Here is a 22,507-nt window from a genome sequence, read left to right as displayed (position 1 = left end):
ATGGGAATGTGGAAGAGCGACTCGAAGATTTTGCGGAACTGAGGCAGTCATCGTTGGACACGTGGAAGATATCGGCAAAAGGGGGGTGGAAAACAGGGAAAATCGGAATTCGGGGGAAATATCGGTTTATTACCGGTTGGAACCGGTTACACCACCAAGCCAGCGAAGTGATTAACGCAACCTTAATTGAAACATAAAAAATCCCATAAGGTTGCTCGAGCAACCTTATATTTCTGTTAAGGTTGCTTGAGCAACTTTGTAATTTACGACACATTCGGCTACTGAGTAGTTTACCGCAAACTTTCTATTTGAGGTAAGATATTCGTACTAAAAAATTGTCAAGGTAGTCCAACGCGGCCGGAAGCTCGAGTGAAAGGTGCTCCATTTCGAAAGATCCAACGTGGGAGGCAAGCCGAAGAACGAGCAGCAAGCAAGCACCATGCTACGTCCCGCCCGACGACGTGTAAGTAAGTTTCTTTGCCATAGCTTCGGGTGCGCGTATATCTAACACTTGTGTGGCTCTGGACAATAGCTACGTCAAACGGCCAAGCAGTGGACGAAGCTGAACGACAGCCAGTGACTGGGCGATTGGAAGGCGCTGCGAGGAGGACTGCGGTGAAAACTGTGACAGCGAAGCACACCTGAAGGCAGCTATGGTACGTTGCACTGTGCAGAGAAAATTGCAGGGTGCGTTCTTTCGTAACCCAACGTATGATGCCTGTGCGTGTTCGAGCAGACGTGAAGCCGCGGTCAAGGCTGCGTTCCGGCGAATCGAGATCTCAGCCAAGCGTAAATTGAAAGAAGCGAAAGCTAGGGCATAATAGATGGTGTGGGTATTGCTTAAACAGACTACTATGCTAGAGGGAATCGGTTTGGTCGGGAGATTCTTAGCAGCTACCATTTAGGCAGGAGAAACCAGTGATATGAACGACGACGACCTTTGTAGGTGTAGGCTGCACTTGTAAATACTCGATGTCTTGGCGTGACGCACGTGAAGTCTGTCGGCTCATGGCCCCAATCTCGAAGCTGTTCGGCTTCGCTTGCACAGCGCTAACAACTGGCACGCTTGTGTCAGGAAAAGGTGCTGCTCAAGTTGCGAGAACTTGACACCGGGCATCGCCCGCATCTCTCCTTCTGGCAGCACTTGCGGGCTTTTAACTCACTACTTAATTGCTTGATGTACATGTATTCGTGTCGTGTGGAAGCTGAACCACGGCAGACAGCTTCCTGGCGGTGATAGTCGCGCTTAACGCGGTGTAGCTCCGTCGTCTTCGCTAGGATACGTGTTGCAACATGTTTTGAGAAGTCACCAGCCCGTACGATCGTCAACCTTCGATCTCAAAATTGTCTCCGCTATTGTCATTTTCTCCTCGATAAATTACCGGTTGCTGAAGCAACCTGTAATTTTAAGGTTGCCGAGCCGTTTTTAAGGTTGTGGAAGCCTCTTTAAGGGTGCTGTAGCGGGTGTCGTTTTGTCGTAACAAAGTTGCTTTACGGACTGCCCCAAGCCAGAATCACGTGATCAGGCCATACCGGTTAGTACCGGTTGTAACCGGTTTCATACCGGTTCGTTTTTGAACCGTTTTCGGGCTCTAGCGCTCCCCTGGCCCCTCAGCGTATAGTCAAGACCAGTATGACGGCATGTCCAGGTGCAAAGTCAACAGCTGCGCTGCCAGAACAAGGAGATGAATGGAGGAGATCCTCGATGAAGGGCATGGACACCCAGATAAGACAGCACGGTAGGGAGGAGCCAAAAGACAGTAGATTGCTAGTCCGCAATTGGCGCCCAAGCCCACAAGTCCAAGCACAAGCAGTAGCCGACCGATAAGACGTGAATACACCTTTGTTGCCCGCAACTTTCCGGCTTTCGTGTCCAAGACCTCAACGCGCAGAAGAACCGACCCCGGCCGTGCAGACCACGTTGCACGAGGCGCTACGACTAGAAGGCCGCGTGTACTCAACCCAACACCAAGTGTCCAAGAGGAGGGCACTCTAAATTAGTCACGTCGGGGCGGAGTACGCGAAAGGGCCGAGCTACCGACGGAGAGTAGGCGTGCGAACGCAAGTGAAAGGGCCGGAGTACGACCGAAGGACGGACCGCGCGGACGCATTTCCCGGTGCGGAACGGAGGGAGCACGGAGGCAAGCGATAGGGTCGAAGTGTGAACAGAAGAGGAGACTTCATCCAGGCTACAAGGGAACGGACGAACGGAACGTGAAGACCGGACCGAACGAACGGACCGCGAAGAACGGGACGGAGGAACCGAGAACAGAAACCGCGGAGACAAGCGATAGGTCCTGCGAAGACCGGGAGAAGGAGCGATAAGAAGACAACGAGGCGGCGTGAGAAGCTCATCCCCGCGCCCGTCAACAACAACAACAACCAACAACAAGACCTCAGTGACGTGATCGTCACTTACGGCTACAACCGGTGCAGACAGTCCTCGGAATTACGTTAGCGAAGTCCCGGGGAATTACGCGACGTCTATTCATCAAGAGCGTGACGTTGCGTTTGTGAGTGTGAGATAACACTGAGAAGACCGCAGAACGGTTATTGAGGAACCTGTTCCACCACAGGAACATTTTGCAAATTTGGGGTAGTGTTTGCTATGCTCACATTCCGAGTACCAAAAGAAAGGATAAGAAATTAAGTTCACGAGGACTAGAACGCAAATTTCTTGGAATTGCAGAAGACAATAAAGGTTGTAGACTGTTAGATGCAGCTATAAATGTTTTACTGATCGGTAGAAGCGTAAGATTCGATACAACCGACCAATTAGCAATTATGAGAAGGTCGTTTCCTAAGCGGGATAAACAATTAACCCCGGACGAAGTAGAGGAAATGGTTGAGTGTTCCACCAACATAGAGGAAGAAGACGAAGAATTAGAACCAGAAGAAGAGGAAAAGGAAGAAGAAAAGACGTCTAAATCACCCCAGCCAGGAAGTGTGGGAGATGTGGGAGATATTATTTCTCCTTGTGACGTAAATGAGTCAAATGTTAGTCACAATGTACCTTCCACACTTGGTATAAATAGTCCACCAACTTTGGTCGGACTGAGGGAGGACAATACGGAACCAGAAAGTGCAAAGCTGCATACGTTGCCGCGCACACTGCGTAAAAGACGGCGCAGCCCAAGGCTCAGTGGGCATGAGGTTAATATAAACCCAATTTTAGGCGTAAAAGTTAGTAGGGCACGCATTCCTATTCCTAAGTCACTAAAAGCGGCTATACCAGGGCCTTATAGGGAGAAGTGGCTGGGGGCATTAGTAGTTGAGCATAACGCTCTAATTGCAAATAATACCTGGAAAATGATTGACTTGCCAAAAGGACGAAAGGCATTAGGCTGTCATTGGGTCTTGGATGTAAAATATAATGCAGATGGATCAGTTGAAGATTCAAAGCCCGATTAGTTGTAAGAGGGAATCATCAGACACATGGAATAGATTACGGTGAAATATTTTCGCCCGTCGCTCGCTATGAGTCAGTGAGATTAGTGCTCGCAATTGGAGAGAGCTGTAATTGTCGACAAAAACTCTTGACTTTTCGATTAAGGCCTGAATTACGAATTACACCCTTTAATATTGAACATAACCTGATGCACATACCAATCCATACGGTTGCTATATTTGGGCACATCTGTGAAAAGCTCTGAGCACCAGGGCGAATGTGAATCTCGACTGCTCGCCCAACAACAATTCCAGATACAGGTTTCATCAGAGGCAGCAGCGCTCCAGAACATTGATGGCTTGAGATCATTGACAACCTACCACAGCACTTCGCGGACATGCACAGTCTGTGCGATCATCATCGACCAGCACGGGATGCGCTCCAGGGTGTATTACTACAACATGCAACGCCGAGGCTCACCAGCGTGTACTTACTGGCTGAAGGTGCTACGGTGCGAACCGACAGGAGTAAAGTATTCTATACTGATGGAGAACACCGGTTAAGTGTCGCCTCCCAACGTCGTTATGTCATTACTCGTCAGATGAAGGACGAAATCATCCGACTATATGTAATTGACTAGAACTACACCCCAGCCAACATTCTTAGCGTTCCTTCGGACCTTAAGATCGTTGCACACACATCTTGAGCGTACCTATTCGTGAAGTATGTAACTTCAGATCTCATACACCAGTGTTTTAGTAGCAGTATACAAAATTTAGTACTAATTACTCTTGACCAGTACATTTGCACCAGTGCAGAACTCCTCAAAGGCAAACTATTCACGCGCCAGACTCAGTAAAAATCTATAAAAGCCCACTTGAAATAATGGAGCGCTATCAGGGACACTGTGGTGCACAGTTTTTCAACAGTAGTAGCGAGCGGACGCTGCGTTGGCTTGCTGAGTTTGTGTGGTCTTGCTGAGCCTACATGGGCCGCTGGGCTTGCTACTGCTGTTTGTCCAACTACTGCTGCTACTACTGTAACTGGTTAGAGTCTAAGCCGATGCCGTCCACCGCTCTGGTGCGTCAAGGGTCCGTCCACGGACGACACGTTCCACCCCACCAACGTCGCGTGGCGCTCTTCATACGGCGCGGTCGCGTCCGTGATGTACCGCAATTTCGAATGTTGAGAGCTGCACCCGCTTATGAGATGCACCTACATCCACCAATCATATGAAGCGATCTACATATTTTTAATCAATCAGACCAATTATAATACACGGCAAATAAGATATAACCACAATATTACAGTTGTGACTTATACAACATGAAGAATTTTGTATATGATACTTTTAAGTACGAATACAGATCAACATTACCGGGGTGAACATAGGGTGCAGCTCTCTACATGCGAATTGCGGTAGGTGTCGGAGGCTCTCTACGTCTCGCCGTCGTACTCGAAGGAGTGATCCGGCTGAATGTACTCGCCGGGTTCCACGTTCTCGTCACCCGTCGAGGACAAAGCGCTGCTGTATGGTTCCGAGTCCGCGTCAGCATCGACAATTTCACCCTCACCGTCGCTGCTGGCTGGCGAGTCGACGATGTCGCTCACCTCTGGCAGCTTTGGCTATCTTGGTAAGACGAATCCTGTACACTCAGGTGGCTTGGCTAAGCCTGAGATGACAGTTGTAACGGGGTTACATGGAATAATGACCATGTCACTATTCGGGGATGGCTACATCGGTCACTCCCCTGGATAGTGACCCAAGTGGCCTCAGAGCCAACAGATACATTTTGTATGACACAAACTATAGGGAACTTAGGATTTGTATGCAGGCCAAATCTGTACCAACCTATAAATACATTCAGTCTTAGATCTACCGCTTTTCAAGTCAAGTCGTCCCCTTCAGACCAGGGACACGTGAACGGCTGTTCACTTGGAGTTTGTATACTCCTGCTTCCTCTGTTAAGAAGTGCTGTGTACCCCGTCACACTTGGTAGCACTTGTAGTCAATCCTACGCCTACGCGGGTAGATTGGACTACCTGAATCCTCTGTCGTCTCATCGAGTGAGCCAAGATGGATCGTACGGAGTTTCCCCATCTGAACGACTCGCAGTACGAGTCCGTTCGTAAGATGGCAGGCATCTTTGGGACAGATGCCCTGCGTAGCTTAGCGGTGGCGACGCCGGCTGAGCAGGTTGAGCGTATCAACGCGTTCGACACCTACGAGCGAGGGCTCATCGTCCCGTTCAAGGGCTGCAGGCCACTGCGGCCGCGCCGAAGCCGGTGCAACCGAAGCCCCTGCGGCTGAAGGTTCACCCCTTCGAAGGGAAGGAAGGAGAAAACCTTCACTTCTGGGTTCGAGAGGTTGAGCTCGCGATGGACACGGCTCTCGTCTCGGACGAGCGACTCCGTGTCGCCTTTGCGCTCTCCAACCTTAGTGGTCGCGCTAAGAGTTGGGCGTATACACGCGAAGCGACGACGCCTGGATGCTTCGCATCATGGTCCCAGCTGTGCGAGCAGCTGCGGGTCGCGTTTCTTCCGGCGAACTACGAGTACCGCCAGCGTTCGCGCTTCCTCGCCTGCAAACAAGGAAGGCGTGAGCTGCATGAGTACATCCAGGAGATGCGAGTGCTCACTGCTTCTTTGGTGGGGAACTCCCTGCCTGAACACATCAAGGTGACCGTGTTCATGGACGGTCTGCGTGTCGGTCCTGCCCGCACGCAACTGTTCCGTGTGCAAGCAAACACTATGGAGGAGGCGATTCAGATCGCCCTCCAGGAGGAGTACAGCCACAAGCAGGCTCGTACCCCCGCCACGGTATGGCAGAGCAACCCTGCCTCTGGGGGTGCGCCTAATGGTAACTCCGGCCATGGAGCGATCAACGGGCCGGTTCCCATGGATCTGGGCATGGCCGAGCAGAGCGACATTCGCTGCTACGCGAGGCGAGGCCGATGAAACCTTTGTCGCCCAGGGGGGTTCGTATAGCGCAGCCCAAGACTGTTCCCCAGGGGTAGACCCAGAGAATCGACTTGAGAGTCAACAGCAAGAAGATAGACCCAGAGATTCGCAGCCGCAAAACTTTAAACCCTGAGAATCACACTCCTTGGTTGGCGTGGGTACCTTGTGTAATCCCTGTCGGCTCGTTTGTCTTCGACGGAACGGCACTCCACCGGTTGAAAATGTAGCCTCGAAGAAGTGCGGGAGCGCACGTCTACTTCAGAACGCACCTCCACACCAAAAGGCAAACCCAGAGAATCAGATCCCCTGAAACCCAGAATATCACGAATTCAGGGTCCAGGATTTCAGTCAACTCTGGGACTTGGAACTCAGAAGACACCTTACCCAAATGCCCTCCTAGCTCGATAAAACCAACAAATACATAGTATACAAACACTACAACTAGCCGTCACTTATTCTTTTGGACCCTTGGACGGTGGGTCACACACACACTAGGCTCACTCGAGTCTGAAATTCAGGGGCCTAGCTCCCCTGAGACTCACACAAACGCGCGCCACCTCCAATATAGGAGGAAAATACAATCACTATCAGTTACCTCCCCTTCACACAAGCAGTCAATACAAAATCCTGGAGGCGACTACCTAGCACCCCAGAATACCCTCTGGAATAATATGAAATGGGCTACCACGAGCACAGCAAGTGACCCAACTAGGATATGGAATAGATGGATCACCCCAGGAAGCTCAAGGCCGTCGCTGGTCACCCCCTAACTGGATTTGAGTTTGATGGAGCCCACACAGACGGCTGTCCTTCGCCGTTGATGTGCCCTTAGCGTCCCGCGGTCGTAGTCTCGGGTCCTCCGGATTTCCGTCGGCAGGCTTGGCCGAAGTCACTTGCGCGTACAGGGTAAAAGGAACTCTGTTTGGTTTTTATCAGCTACTTCTCTCTCTCTCTCTCTCTCTCTCTCTCTCTCTCTCTCTCTCTCTCTCTCTCTCTCTCTCTTCTTCGGGCAAATATCTTCTGTTCACTATGCTTGGGGTCAAAATGTCTTGTCTTGAGTATACCTTGGGATCAGCGGTCCAAACTTGCGATCGGCTTGCGAATCCATTGTCGCACGGCGTCGAAAGTGCCAATTGTGGGTCCTTAGACTTGGTTTGGTATGGTGAAGGACTCCCTCTCGACTCCTTGAAAGTATCCAGTCTGCGCATCCACAACGGTATTTCAAGGTCACGCATCACTTCGATTGCAGACCGACTTCGAACTGACTCGAATCCCTGAAAATCAGGTGACACTCAGGGTCATCTTCTGAAATCCTGGGAATTCTGAGGAATCTTGGGGAACTGTAGGGATTCTTGGGTGTTGGCTTGGGAAACACTTAAGCTCAGTATAGAGAGTCTGGATTTATGGTCCAAACCCAGAGAATCATCTTTGGAACTCTGGGTCACCTGTACTCAGGGAGGTGAACTCTGGGTCATCGTGCGGCCCTCTGGGTTTCCGTGCAGCAATCTGGGTAACAAGTCTGCTACATTGCAGGCCTGCGTGCATCTCCACAAAGCCACACTTTTAGCGGGTTTAGCGGCCTCCTGCGCATGATCACGGTGGTAGTGGGTTGATTCTCAGGGTAATTTGATCCTCTGGGGCACTCTGAGCCACAGCAAGATGAGGGTACTCTGGGATACATTCTCCAGAGACACTTTCCGCCAGACTTTAGGCACTCATCGTAAGGGAAAGTCCGCGGCTGGACTGAGTGTTCTCTGAAATTCTGGGCGTGCACTCCCAGGATTCACACTTCCAGCCAGTTGGGCCCATCTGCGGTCAGACGCTGGATTCATCCCGAGAAATCACTTCTCTCCCACAGTCGCCATCCATGTCACACGGGTACAGCCGCGCCGTATCCAAGTCATTCACCAATCAGCATCCGATACAAACTCCAGGTCACAGAGGTGACGGCACATCGTCGGCAATTTTCTGGGGACCGCCTCGTGTCATACGGTTGTGGCAAGCTTGGGCACATGAAACGTGCTTGTCCCGCGGGAGGACTGAAGAAGAAGTTCTCTTCGAAGCCCTTTGGCTCTAGGGGTCGCTGGCAGAAGCCGCGCCCCAGGAACCAGGGGAACGCCGGACACCAGTAGGGGCGGGGCGCTCTACTGGGGAAACACTAAGTCTTCATGAGGGGCGTGCGGGTGGCGCACACCATGGGGACGTAGCCCCTGAGAGTCTATGTACTCTCGAAGCGGAGAAGGGCAGCGGTGGGCTGCTTGTGGTGCACGCGAGTGTACCGGTAAACGATCATCCCTTGAGAATCTTGATCGACTCTGGGGCGTCCAAGAACTTTGCGCGCCGCCAGACTGTCGCACGCAATCGCAACAAGTACGCCGATGCGCTACGAGGCAGCAAAGGCAACGGGCTGGTCTCGGTAAGACTGGCCGACGGTACGGTGGTAGAAGTACCTCGGGTCCACATGGACCTCACTGTCAAGTTCGAGGATTTCGACAGCACGGAGCCGTTCTTGGTCCTAGACATGGACAAGTACGACTTGATCCTTGGCATGCCGTGGCTGGAGAAACATGAGCCTTGGATCGACTGGCGCAGCAAGGCCATCGGGGCCAGCCGTCCCCCACGCTCTGACAGAGCTTTGGTGAGTCATGTTCCCACCTCTGGCAGCAGCGTCTAATGAGTTCTTGGGGTCCGTCGAGACTGACGACGACTCCGACCGGGCCGGACAAGGCCTGAGAGTGGAGGTGCCGGACAGCACCTACCAGGTGGGTAACGTAGGTCCACACGCGGGTAACGAAGTACCGCAGGCAGCAAGGGCTGCTGGAGAAGGCGCCGCTGGCGTTGGCGTGGGTAACCAAGTTCCACGCGAGGTCACTCAGACCGTAACTGATGAGGGAGGCACTGCAGGCGCTTCCGATGTGGGTAACATAGGTCACTCAGACCATAACTGATGCGGGAGTCGCTGGAAGCGCTCCTGGTGTGGGTAACCAAGTTCTACACGGCGAGGTGGGTAACATAGTTCCACCCAGCAAGGCGGTAACCAAGTTCCGCTCAAGGACAAGGCGGGTAACGTAGTTCCGCACGAGATCGAGAAGATCGGTGGTGCCGTCAAGGCGGCGCCACGAGACGAAGACACCCGAGGGTCACGTCGTAAGCCGGGCCTAGTCGTGTGGCCGACGACGCCAGTCGCCAGCGACTCCGAGCCTCCAGCCAAGGCTCCAGTCGCCGAAGAGTGTTATCACATCTTCGACGGCGTGACCGGTCGTCGGGTCAAGACAGGAGCTGCCGGTCGTCGGGTCAAGACAGGAGCTGTCGAGCTTACAGCTCTGCCCGAGGTTTCAGAGTTGCTGAACCTTGAGGAGCTCGCCATGGAGGACTTCTTGGCCGAGCTAAAGGCCGGGGAGATCGCAGAGTTGGTTCTCCTCCGACCGGAGTCCACGTCGGCCGAGTTGAACTCGTCCTCGGTCATGGACCAGGCAGTCCTGGAGGAGTTCCAGAGACAGCGCGCGTCGCGCATGGGCTCTGAGATTCTTAAGAACCCCCGGGACCCGGTGTACCCCTTGGTGAAGGAGTTTGAGGACGTGGTGTCAGGATCCACCGTCCAATCTCCCTCCGGACAGGGGAATCAGGCACGAGATCGATCTCGTGCCGGACACGAAGTACTGTGTCACGAGGCAATGGCCTCTTCCCCGGGAGCAGTGTGAAGTCATTGATGTCTTCTTTGCCGCCAAGGCGAAGGCAGGCATGGTGCGGGAGTCGAAGTCCCCGCACTCGACGCCTACCTTCTGTGTTCGCAAACCGAACGGAAAGTGGCGTCTGGTTCATGCTTATAACAAGCTGAACAGCGCGACAGTGCCTGCGCAGACACCGATCCCGCGCAAGGACGTGTTGCTCAACAACATGGCCGGCTGCACGCTGTATAGCGCGCTGGACCTGGTGGACGGATACTACCAGATCCTGATGCGCGAGAGCGACATCCCACTCACGGCTGTGAGCACGCCGAGCGGTATGCTCTGGGAGTGGCTGGTCATGCCTCAGGGGCTTTCTAACGCCCCGGCAACGTTCACTCGCTTGGTCACACAACTGTTCCGACCTTAGCGCGCGTTCACACAGACGTACTTTGACGACATCTTCGTCCACAGCCGTGCCGAGGCAGGCCAGACGGCCATGGAGGTGCATCTCCAGCACTTTCGACGTGTGTTCGAAGTCATGCGGGCGAACAAGCTGTACGCCAACATCGACAAGTGTGTATTCGCAGCTGAGGAGATCAAGGTCCTGGGCTGCTTCGCCAGCAGCGCCGGGGTCCGGGCGGACCCGGAGAAGGTGAAAACCATCGCGGCTTGGCCGCCACCTCGGTCGCAGAAGGACCTACGACAGTGGTTGGGCCTCGCCAACTACCTGCACAAGTATAGTGCAGGCTACGCCGAGCTGGCACGGCCCTTGTCGGATCTCCTGAAGAAGGATGTCGACTGGCGCTGGGAGCGTCGCCATCAAGATGCTTTTAACGACATCAAAGCGAGCTTACAGCGCGCGTCAGTCCTGGCATTGCCGGACGAGACGAAGCCTTTCAGCGTAGTCTGTGATGCGTCTGACTACGCAATTGGCTATGCGCTATTGCAGGCCGACGATGAAGGCCGCGAACGGGTCATCTCGTTCCAGTCCAGGCAGCTCAAGGCAGCCGAACGGAACTATCCAGTCCACGACAAGGAGCTACTTGCCATGAAGTACGCTCTTGTCAAGTTCCGAGTGCACCTCCTGGGCTCGACGCCCTTTGTCGTTTATACAGACCACGCGTCCTTGCGGACTGCCGTCAACACGCCGCATCTCTCACAGCGGATGGCGCGTTGGCTGTCATTCTTCGCGGAATACAACTTCCGTGTCGAGTACAAGCCGGGCAAGTTCAACGTGCTTGCCGACGCGCTGTCGCGCCGACCCGACTAGGAGCTTGCTCATATTAGTCGGGTCACGACGGATCTGTATGATCGCATCAGGCTGGGGTACCGAGACGATGCCAGCCTCGGACCTCTTGTGCGGTTCTTGGCCGCTGGCTCGGAAGCCAAGGCCGAGTGGCTCACGCCCCGACAACGTGCAAGGCTGCACCGCTGTGAGTGGGCTGACGGTTTGATCCACTATAGGGTCGAGCCCGAGGATCCTCCCCGCATTGTCGTGCCCAACGACGAGGATCTCAAGTACGACATCCTGATGGAGGCGCACGACGCTCCATCCAGTGGCGATCTCGGCCGTGAGAAGACGTACGCGTCTGTCTCGCAGATGTTTTGGTGGCGTCACATGTACCAGTGGGTCGCCACCTACGTCCGTACGTGCGAGACGTGCCAGCGCGTGAAGCCTGCCGGTCACGCCTCGGCACCATTGCAGAGCCTGCCGGTCCCAGCGGACTGCTGGAAGTCGATGAGTCTCGACTTTGTCTTCGGACTTCCGGCCGATGACCGTGGCAACACTGGTGTTGTTGCCTTCGTGTGCCGTCTGAGCAAGATGGTCCACTTTGCTCCAGTTCGTGACACCGTCACTGGCGACGAGGTCGCTCGCCTGTTCATGGACTGTGTCTTCCGACACCACGGTCTGCCCGAGACCATTGTCTCTGATCGAGACCGCGGTTCACCGCTACGTTCTGGCAGACGCTGTTTCGCCTTCTCGGCACACGACTGTCGATGTCGACGGCGGACCACCCGCAGACGGATGGCCAGACGGAGAGCGTCAATCGCGTGCTCGAAGACACGCTCCGCAGTATCTGCGCGGAGATGCCCCGCTCTTGGGCTGATCGCTTGCCCATGGTTGAGTTCGCACTCAACAATGCGGTACACGCATCGACGGGCTTTACGCCCTTTTATCTGAACGGGTTGCGCCACCCTCAGGTGCCGCTCACATTACGAGGCAGTACCGGGGCTTCGGTCCTAAGTGGGGGAGAGGCTCGGAAAACCTTTTCCTCCCAAGTCTCGGACGTGAGTCCAGCCACCTTGCGGAAGCAACTGTCCTCGTTTGCCGAAGACAGGCTGAACATAATCAGCAGGGTGCGAGACACCATGGCGCAAGCCCAAGATAAACAGAAGGAGTAATCTGACCGAAATGGAAGAGGAAACATGAACGTGTTTAAGGTTGGGGATTTAGTTCTCCTAGATACTAGAAACCTACCGCTAAACACTGTTAGCTCGGTCGAGAGCAACAAGCTGAAACACCGCTTCATTGGACCCTTCACGGTCCTCAGCCGGCATGGCGCGGCGTACACCATAGACTTGCCCAAGTCGATGACGACTCGCCCGACGTTTTACGTGGGTCGTCTTAAGAGGTACCATGACCCTCTGGTTCTGGCTGCCCCGCAGGAAGCGGTGGGTGGCCCGGTGGAGTAGAGCGCAGCTCCTCGAAGCGCGGCGTCGAGTCGCGGTAAGGCGCCTGATACGCGCGCTGGTCGTAAGACGGCGCGGCGTACATCGGAGCAGCATACGCAGGGGCCCCGTACGAGCCCTCGCCAAACTGGGCCTGATACGAGTGGGGCTGCTGCTGCTTCGGATACGGCGTGTGGCCATGAAGCTCGGCCCGAAGGCCAGCGAGCTGGTTTCGCAGCGAGTCGTAAGACGACAGGTCGGCTCGACGATCCACACGGCCATGGAGACTGCGAGTTTCTTGATAGAGCGCGGCAACATCCTCACGGAGCCGCTCCACGGCACCAGGCTGACCAGCACGAGCGGCAGCCTCGCCACCAAGGCCGACGCCAAGCGCGATCTCGAGGACGTACGCACGGTCCCGGAGAAGACGAATCTCCTCTTGCTGCAGGGCCACCACCTGACTCGGGGCCCCATCATACGGCTGCGTCGCCTCAGGCTCGTAGCCATGGCCGTACGAGGCCACCGCCGGCCCTCCTTGATCGTAATGGGCAGATCCACTACCACGTGGAACGAGTCGTCCGGGAGCGGCGGCTCCATGGCAAGCGCCAGCTGCTCGTGAAGTGGAGGGGTTACCCTGAGTCGGATAACTCGTGGGAGCCCGTTGAGCAGCTCCAGGCAGACTGCCCGAAGGCTGTTGCGATATGGGACGAGAAGCAGCGGCAGCTTCGTAAGTAGTCCTTGGCTTCTTGGCCGGTACCCGGGGCACGGTAGCAGACGTATTCGCACCACGCCCACGCTCTTCACGAGATTTGGCTCTCGCCTCTTGCTTCAGCTCGTCCATTTTCGAGTGGAGCTTGCGCTTGCTGACGAGTTGAGCGAACTCGATGCGGAGCTCGCGCACGTCCAGGATTGCGGACAGAGTGCGATCCTCACGGCGTTCTTTGAACTCTTGGTCGGAATACCCTTTGCGCTGGACGTAGCGCCAGAAGAGGTTTTCCACCTCGCTCCAGGTCATGTTGTCATTCGGCTTGACCCAGTGGAAACCCCACACAGGATGGAGTCCACCCTTGTCCTCCGGCTTCTTGCGAAGCGTGGTGAACTCCTTCAGTGTGAGCTTGTGTGGTGCTAGTAGCACACACCGGGCGACTTCAACGTCGCCAAGAAAGAGTGACTCTTTCTCAACAAGAGCACGCTCATAGGAACTCCTCGAGGTGTACCCCCCGATAAGGCCACGAGGAGCCGAGAGCTTCTCTAACAGCGCTGGCGCACCAGTGCCAGGCTCGGGTGGGAAGTAGCCCTGCGGGTACGTGGCATCCCCGCCTGAAGAAGACTCGATGGCAGTCGTGGCAGTCGTGGCAGTCGGCTGCCTGGCATACGCACCCGAGCTAGCAGCGTGGTATTGCTGCTGCTGCTCGTCGAGGTTGTTAGAGAGCTCCTTGGGCTCGTGGACGGCACCCTCCTCGTCCTCAGACTCCGAGTCGATGAACAGCTTGGAGCTGGAGCCGCGAGGCGACCTGGAAGCTGAACGCTTCTTCGCCTTGGCCTCGGCGGCCTTCGCAGCGGCAGCCGCTTTCGACGCTTGGGCACGCTCACGACCTTGTGCCAGCGTCAGATGCTTGGATGCCAGCACCTCCATGGGCTTGGAGCCCGCGTCGCTCGGCGACTTCTCGGCCACGACCCCAGCGTCGGCCATGGCGACTTCGTCGTGCGACTGCTTGCTGTCGCCTGAGCCGGACTCGGCGTCCTCCGCCTCCTTCTCTGACGAGGCCTTTGCGTCGGCCGAGGCGTTGGTCATGTCGCCTGCCGCCAGCTCCGTGCCTTCGGCAGCGTGCGTGCTGCCCTCCGAGACGTTTTCGTCGTCGAGTGAACTCTCACCGGAGTACTGGACCATCGTGCAGTCAAAGACGGCGGCTTCCCAGTCGCGAGCCGGGCTTTTATGGCCCCGAGGACTCTCCTCCTTGCCTTGCGCGGCGTCAGGAGACTTGCTCCGAGCCCCGGCCTGACGGCCACTCTCCGGCGTGCTGCTACGAGAGCGCACCACCTCCTCGGCCGCCTTCGTGGCCTCCACCAGCGCGGACGACTCGTCCTTGGCCTTGGCCGCCCTGGTCTTCGGCCCTACGGCCCGCGGTTTCGGAGGTGCTTTCGCACTGCGCGCACTGCGCTTTGGAGGCATGCTTCTGGTCGACGTGGAGACCCTGCGGCTTGCTCGGCGATGCGCCAGTTGCTCTGTGAGGCCCGGGAGCCGAGGCGCCAGAGCTCGCGCCGTTGTCGATGGATTTCGACTTTGCGAGTGAAATGTGAGTCGCCGGCGTAACCTCGCTCTGATTGGTCGATAAGATCGAATCTAAGTGGGGGAGGATGTAACGGGGTTACATGGAATAGTGACCCTGTCACTATTCCGGGATGGCTACATCGGTCACTCCCCTGGATAGTGACCCAAGTGGCCTCAGAGCCAACAGATACATTTTGTATGACACAAACATAGGGAACTTAGGATTTGTATGCAGGCCAAATCTGTACCAACCTATAAATACATTCAGTCTTAGATCTACCGCTTTTCAAGTCAAGTCGTCCCCTTCAGACCAGGGACACATGAACGGCTGTTCACTTGGAGTTTGTATACTCCTGCTTCCTCTGTTAAGAAGTGCTGTGTGCCCCGTCACAGTAGTCGTCCGTTGCGCAACGTACTCGCGAGCAAGGTTCTCTAGCGAAGTCACGAAGGTTTTCATGGGCGGATGAGCATTAACCGCTTGTTTAGTTCACGGTGAAATCGCTCTAATGGGTTGTTCGTCCGGCTGATGATGTCACGCCTCATGCCGAACACATTCCAGTATTCCGGCGGGTATGTCTCCAACCAAGTCCGCTGAAAGTAGCTCCAAACCTTTCGCCACTTGCTGCGAGAGTACTCCAGACCTTTCACCTCACACACGCTGCAAATCTTGGCCTTCACCCAAGCGATTCCCTGCACAGCAATTTTGGTGGGATCAATGACGATAAGTATGTCAAAGACATTACGCGACATAGCAACCTTGACTTCACCAACTGGTAGCCCAATGCTATTCATCTTGCGACGGCATGCCTGTTAAAATGAAACAGGCACCCGATAATGGTGACGTCAGGAAAGAACTCGCGAAGTGCTCCAATCAGTGACTCTCAAAGTCACACACCACATCTTTCGGAACCAGTTTGCTCCCCACAGCATCTTGTACACATTGCAGCAGTCGGGTGTAGGATTTTCTCGTCATAGATGAAGTTGCCGCATGCAGGACAGGGAGAAACAGCTTGCTGGAAAGATCATAGATCATAATTGTGACACACTGCTTATAGTCGACGGGGGCACATCTAAACGTGCCGCCGATAAACCACGACAAGTTTTCGAAGCAAAGCAAATTCAAAAGCGTAGGATGAGCCCACGCAGTTATCTGATCGATGCCATTTGCATCCTTTGGCGGCTTCTTCAGCGCCTTGACGTCATCGTGCCAGGCATACTGAAACTGGAAGAAGCCTTGGTGCGATCCTTTAATCTTGGTCAGTCGGGGGTTCGTCATGATACTGGCTCGGCCGTGACTGGAATCGTGGGCCCAAGCTTCTTGCACACGGTTTTTGACGGTTTTCTCCGATACGCCGCGAACCGGAGCCCAATCGTTCATGTACAATAGCCATCCATATTTGCCTCTGAGTGAGAGTCGTTTGAGTAGCAAGTTTGTCGACCTCCTCCATGATGTCGTTCGAAGCATCTATGGCGTGATCGCCTGGGTTCACCGTTGCTCCTCGGAGAGCAGGACCAGCACGGCATGTATGAGCCTCCATGCTGCTGAAGTCAAACGCCATCGTACTCACGTAGAATGCAAACTGCGCAGGGCAGGGGGAACGATATGAGCTGCAGCGATACGATATCTTGTTTGAAGTTCCGTTAGCTCGAACAAAAGAGTACCCCTAATAGTACAGTTTTGTACGTCCGTCCCGAGGCTTGGACGCTTGTTGCGAACGTGACACACTCGTCGAGGTCTGAGTGTCCACATTGGACAGTGGCATGGATAGCGCTGGTCGTGGGATGCCTACCAGCTCAGGCGTGTCTGGTTCAGTATCGCGAATCCCCATCAGAAATCCATGCCGAGTCACGACGGCTGCGGTCACCTCGCTATCAGGGACGTCACTCGATGCGTGGTTGTTTCGGCGTGTTAAACGCGACGTCGGCGCCTGTGTTCCTGCCCGTAACTCTTGGGAAGCCAAGATGGCGTCGGACAGGTCTCTTTCAAGAACGTCACTCGTCGCGCGACTGCTTCGACGAGTCGGACGCGAAGTCGGGGCAAATCGAGATTGCCCACGACGACCAGGAGAACGAGATGGGGCTGGGTCTGGGGAAGACATAGAGGCTCCTCCACGACCGCCTCGGCGCCGAGCCATCTTGGGTTACGTTAGTGGTTGGCGCGTGACTTGAAGGTTGTGTTTGTGAAGGGAAAAGTCCCAATGGCCCACTGTTCGCATGCTTTCTATTGGATCATGTTGGTTCCAACCCCCCCAGAGTTTAGGACAGGTACAACGGCCAGAAATAGCTACTTGGCATGTTGTACTTTACCGTAGTAATGAAGGGAACGACTTGGGTGATGCTGGGGCGCTAAAGCTTGTTCTAGTAGCTTCACGTGACCAAACCACTTGGTCACGTGACCTAAGTGCCAAATGTGTGACCTATCCGTGATCTATCTTCAAGATTTGGCCTTGACCAACTTGCGATTTGACCTAATTTAGTCGCTCCCGAAGACCAGTGCTTGGCCCCGGCAAAAAACTTGTAACTTTCCAAAACCAGGTACCAAACCGGGTCTCTCTTTCTTAATTGTCATATTTAAGCTAATATCTGCCGGAATCGGGTACCCGTCGATAACTGCTAAGATTTATAATATCGACTACAATAGTAGTTTTAATAGTACTTCTTTCTCTTTCGGAATATTACTACTACTGCATCAATTGTTGCTGGTCTCATTACTTTTATATCATAACTCTTAGTACTACTTTCGGACTGTACCACTACTACTGCATCAGTTATTGCTGATCTTATTACTTGCCTTGATAATTGCTAGAATTTTGCAGGAGATTACGCGAAACTAAGCGAACAGAACTCTAGCATGGAAAGCCGCCAAAGCGTGCTGATATCAACCAACTAGCAGATGGCGAATGCCGTCCTCAGCTCCTCGAAAAGCTTGAGGAGGAGGAGGTTTAGACTAGTCTATTAAACGTATAGTTATAAGATTGTCTGGAAGGTCCTAAGCCAGCTGGTCAGCGCTGGAGCCAAGTAAGGTCCCGGTAGCTGTACGTGGCTCGCCTCGTATCGAGGTGCCTCTTTTGGGGTTTGCTGGAAAAAAATCCAGACAGATTAATAGACGCGTTCCTTGTGTCATGGTCCGCGGAGTTCATCGTTCTTTTGGCTAATGCCCGCAATTGTCGTAGTCCTGTTGCTTGAAAAGCAGCAACACTGCTTTCTATCGTGACGTGGCTGCCTTGATGCACCACTCGATTCCTCTGTGACCACAATACTGTTACACAGATCGTACTAAGGATCCACCAAATTCGCTTCCACTCTCGTTCATATTCCGCGACTTCGTCTTGGAACACGCAGCGGAGTCGGTAACTAAGTTCCGGCGCGATCGCAGGAGGCGATCGGGACGCGCAACTGGTCAGAAAACGCTGTAGTTGCGAGACTTGACAGCTTCGTTCGGTCCAGTGGCTGATGAGGAATTGGCAACATGCATGCGCACACGGGCACGTCCAGTAAATGTGACTGAGCGTCTCCTTTTCCTGTCGGCAGCACTGTAATTTTCGGCAGCTCTTGTCGTGCTGTCTGCCCTCAAAGAACAAGTTGAGCTGTTTCGTTACAATCCTGTAGCTAACCCACACTTGATATTCAGTGAGCGCATTCTTGTGCGTCCTCAATTGCCGGGCGTTTGTTGCAGCGCCCCGTGGCTCCAATCGTCGGTACCCCTGCCTGCTCGAGGCGTTCGACGATCGGCTGGAGATCCCGGCCTAGGCTCTTTTTGTATGTCTTGAATGGTAGCCGCTTGAGCGTTTGAAGCACGTGGCGATTGGCGACTGTTTCTGAAATCATCTGTAACGAGCTTCTTATCTTGCCCAGCTCGTGGGGCATATCGTATTGCTCCGCTGCGTTCGTTCGCCCGCGGGAACTGAAGTTGACTCCGTGCTGGCCGACAGCAGCTAATCGAGCTACTGCGCCGGATCGTCCGTACACGCACGAACGTATCCAATTTTATTAAGGAGGCTAGATTACTCAATAGTCCTCAGCCAACTCGTAGCTATCAGCCCACAGCCGACAATTAGAGCTAACTACACAAAGAGAGTTCACCCACGCACGCGAGCTACTAACCCTCCACTCGTTCGTCAGTAGCAGCGGAGCGCCCGTCGACACTCCACCACCACCTGTCCGTCACTCGTCCAGAAGGAGCTGTCGCCCCCAGCAAGAGCTTTCGCCCTCGTTCGTTGTCCGGCAACCCGTCACCAGGCCACCCAACTCGTAAGTGCTCGCTTGCTCCAAGCGCGCTAATTCTCAACCGCTTGCGCCTCACCGCGCAAATTTCCGACTCCCCGTCCTCACTCGTTCGCCACCGCTCGTTCTTCTCCAGCCCGAAGGTCAGCTCGCACCGCCGACCCTTCAGCTTCGAGATCTTCTTCGTCAGCCACTCCCAGCCGTCCGTTCCGGCTGCCACTGCTCTCGGAGCGACCGTTCGCTGCCAAGATCGCGTTCGTGCGGCTCTCCGCACCCACCGTCGTCTGGATCTCGCGACCCGCCACCGCGCACTCATGCCAGCCGCTCTCGTCCGCCATGCCCCACTCGTCGCCCGATTCGTGCGACCAGCTACCGCTGCTCGCCTCCGTGGTCACCATACCGTGACCGCCATCTGTCCATGTCCTGTTACACATCCACGGAAATTTGCGGGTTGCCGGGTGAGCCTTGAAAACGAGGCCTGAACGTTCCTTCTGCTGTGCAACACAGTCCGAGGCTAGCTGAGGTGTTGGTGTCAACGCCTGAAACATTGTCCAGTGGATTCCATCCGCCTCTTGCTGTAAAGTGAAGTAAGCCTCGCCGTTTTCTTCACCTTCTAGTACGCATTGTACAGTGCCATCAACGCGTATGGTCCACTGATAGTGATGGTGGAGCTCAGGTGGGTGTCGGAGCGATAGCTGAGGCGACACACACATCGTTGACGCAATTGCTAGCGGGGGTGATCCGGCGATGATTGCGAGTGCTCATCGACATAATTTCGGTGCCGTGTGATGCTTGCTCGCTGTTGATGCTAAGGGGACGAAGACCGAATACGCCGCCAGACCTGTCCGTTGGATCTGCAGTTCCTGCAGGGAGCAAGCCTGGATGCGGTCAAACTTTTTTCTTGTTAGCATAGCTCCTTTCGCGTCCGAAACCAGATTCCACTGATAGTTAGGCCAGAATGCGTGCTCACGTGCCCAGTCATCCTCGAAAAGCTTAACTAGTACTTGATAACTAGAAGATTAATCACTATTATTTAGATAGTCCATATTCATAACCACTATGTGGTTCTCACGGTTGGAAGGTCCGCAAGTTTCATCAGCCAATAGGATTTACCTGCAAACCTGCAGTCAAACCTGCAGCAAGTCACAAAGTATGCTGGCTAACCTGCAATGCACTTTCTGAACACACCTGCAGGTTTACGCTGATTGGGTAGATTTACCTGCAACCTGCAAATCTACCAACCGTGAGAACCACTAATGTATACTTACATGAATACCATGTGTAGTATACTATAATGCTGTGTTGTAGTACTCACGTAGTATACTAATTTGAGTTTTAGTACTACCCATAGAACTCTGTGTACACTACCGGTACACAACAATCATGTTGAGGTCGCGTCGCTGCGACCGTCGGTAGCTCAAGGGAGTACCGCCGACAGGATATGCTGCGGCTGGCACGGCGGCGGCTCGCCCCCTCCGCCTGCGCCGCGGTCCTTGACGGGCTGTTGGGCCGCTGCCTCTCCTCTTCCAGCTCACCGCCGTCCCCCACCCAGACCCCCGCAGCCACCGCCAATCAAGCCGGCAAGCGCGACGACGCCCTCGAGGAGCGCATCATCTCGGCGCTGGTGGTCAACCGCCCGGGCACGCTGGCGCAGATCGCGGACGTGTTCGGCTACGCGGACCAGAACATCACGGGCCTCTGCGTGCGCTCCACCGTCGTGCCGGAGCTCTCGCGCGTCACGATCTCGTGCTTCCTGCGCGACCGCGAGCTGCCGGCGCTCAAGAAGCGGCTGCGCGCGCTGGTGGCCGTCACCTTCTTCCACCTCACGACCGTCAACTTCTGCGTGGCCAACGACCAGCTGCTGCTGCGCTCGCAGTTGCTGCTGCAGATCCGCCGCGACCCGCGCCGCCAGCCGCAGCTGCTGCGCATTCTCAACGAGTTCGACGCCGAGCTCATCGTCCCGCACGACGAGCAGGACGCCGACAGCGACGAGCCGCTCGTGGCCTTGGACGACGAAGGCGCGGACTTTGACGACGAGGACGGCGTCCCGTTCTCGCACAGCAGCGCGGCCTCCGCGACGCAGTTCCTGACGCTAGCGGACGAGCCCAACAAGGTGATCCGCTTCATGGGCGCGCTCACGGAGGAAGGCTTCCAGATCCTCGAGACGCAGACGTGCGGCCCCGTGTTCCTCGACACGTCGCACTCGACGCTGGACCCCGAGAGCGCGTACTCGTTCCGCCGCAAGGTCGCGTCCGAAGTGGAGAACCTGCTCGTCGTGCCCACGGACAACGAGTCCACCACCGCTGACCCTGCAAAAACGGAGAGCGAGATCCAAGGCGGCGGGGCCCATGTGAGTGAAGGCACCGCGTCCGTGCTCCGACAGCTCAACAAGAACGCAGACCCGACGGTGATGAGCGCCGAGGCAGATCCGCTTGACGCCGACGTCATGACCGCGCTGCCGCCCACTTCAACCTTCCAGCTGCATACGAACGACCAAGGCTACTTCTCACCGCAGCGACTGCGGCTGCACGCCCGCATCGCGCAGCAGCTGTACTCGTCCGCCCCGCAGGACTTGACGACGCCCAAGTTTGTGCTCCTGCTGGGGATTCCTGGGTCCGGGAAGTCCACGATGCTCAGTCATCTGGACCTCATGGGCCAGCTCACACTGCAAGACTTTGTCAACTTTGACGTTGACGATGTCATCGCGCTACTCCCAGAGTTCTATCATGCCATGCTCAACGTGGGACTGGGCAATGAGCCGGAGAGCCGCAGTGTGACCGACCCCAACGCCGCCGAAGTTATCTCCAAGCCCCACGCCAAATTGCTGCCAGGCCCGCAGACGCGCTATCAGCTCTGTCGAGACGAAGCGCGCTTCATTCTCAAGAAGAACCTGCACAGCGCCATCATGTCGCGCAAGAACATTATTCTCCACGGCAGCGGCAAGAGTTTCACCAGCTACGCCCGCACTATCGACCAAGTCAAGGCTGCGGGTTTTGACGTCCACGTGATCTGCTTGGACATCCCCATAACGGAGGCTTACAAGCGCGTGGACAAGCGCAGCAGCGGCTACGGTCGAGACGTGCCCCGGTCCGTCATCGATGCGGCGTCCTCGTTGATCACACGCAACTTCCGTCGACTAGCGAGTCGAGTGCCCAACGCCCATCTCTTCGACAGCATGGGCATCCCGCCGCGGCTGGTCTGGAGCAAGCAGCGCTCGGAGATCGTGACAGAGCACCCGGACGACACTGTACAGCGCAAGTATGGCATCAAGTAGGTGTCGAATATTTAAAGTGGGAAACACAGAGCATACGCCTCGTTAGCAAG

At 55.2% G+C, this 22,507-nt stretch overlaps 2 protein-coding genes across 2 annotated transcripts; one reads left to right on the top strand and one right to left on the bottom strand.

The window, feature by feature from the left end:
- Positions 1 to 19,287: 19,287 nt before the first annotated feature.
- On the bottom strand, positions 19,288 to 19,731 carry PHYSODRAFT_339747 (hypothetical protein; the record flags this gene model as incomplete). Its single annotated transcript, XM_009537720.1, has 1 exon — positions 19,288 to 19,731. One exon carries the CDS (start codon positions 19,729 to 19,731, stop codon positions 19,288 to 19,290), a length of 444 nt encoding a protein of 147 aa, XP_009536015.1.
- Positions 19,732 to 20,624: 893 nt separating this feature from the next.
- PHYSODRAFT_527334 (hypothetical protein) lies at positions 20,625 to 22,457 on the top strand (the record flags this gene model as incomplete). The annotated part of the gene is made up of 3 exons (XM_009537719.1): positions 20,625 to 20,672; positions 20,769 to 20,885; positions 20,952 to 22,457. The coding sequence occupies 3 exons, from the start codon at positions 20,625 to 20,627 to the stop codon at positions 22,455 to 22,457; spliced, it is 1,671 nt and encodes a 556-aa protein (XP_009536014.1).
- Between the last annotated feature and the right edge of the window lie 50 nt (positions 22,458 to 22,507).

Source organism: Phytophthora sojae (assembly GCF_000149755.1).
Source record: "Phytophthora sojae unplaced genomic scaffold PHYSOscaffold_11, whole genome shotgun sequence".
In the NCBI taxonomy this organism is placed as follows: Eukaryota; Oomycota; class Peronosporomycetes; order Peronosporales; family Peronosporaceae; genus Phytophthora; species Phytophthora sojae.
Note: the sequence above shows the minus strand (reverse complement) of the source record. Positions and strands in the feature narration are given on the sequence as shown.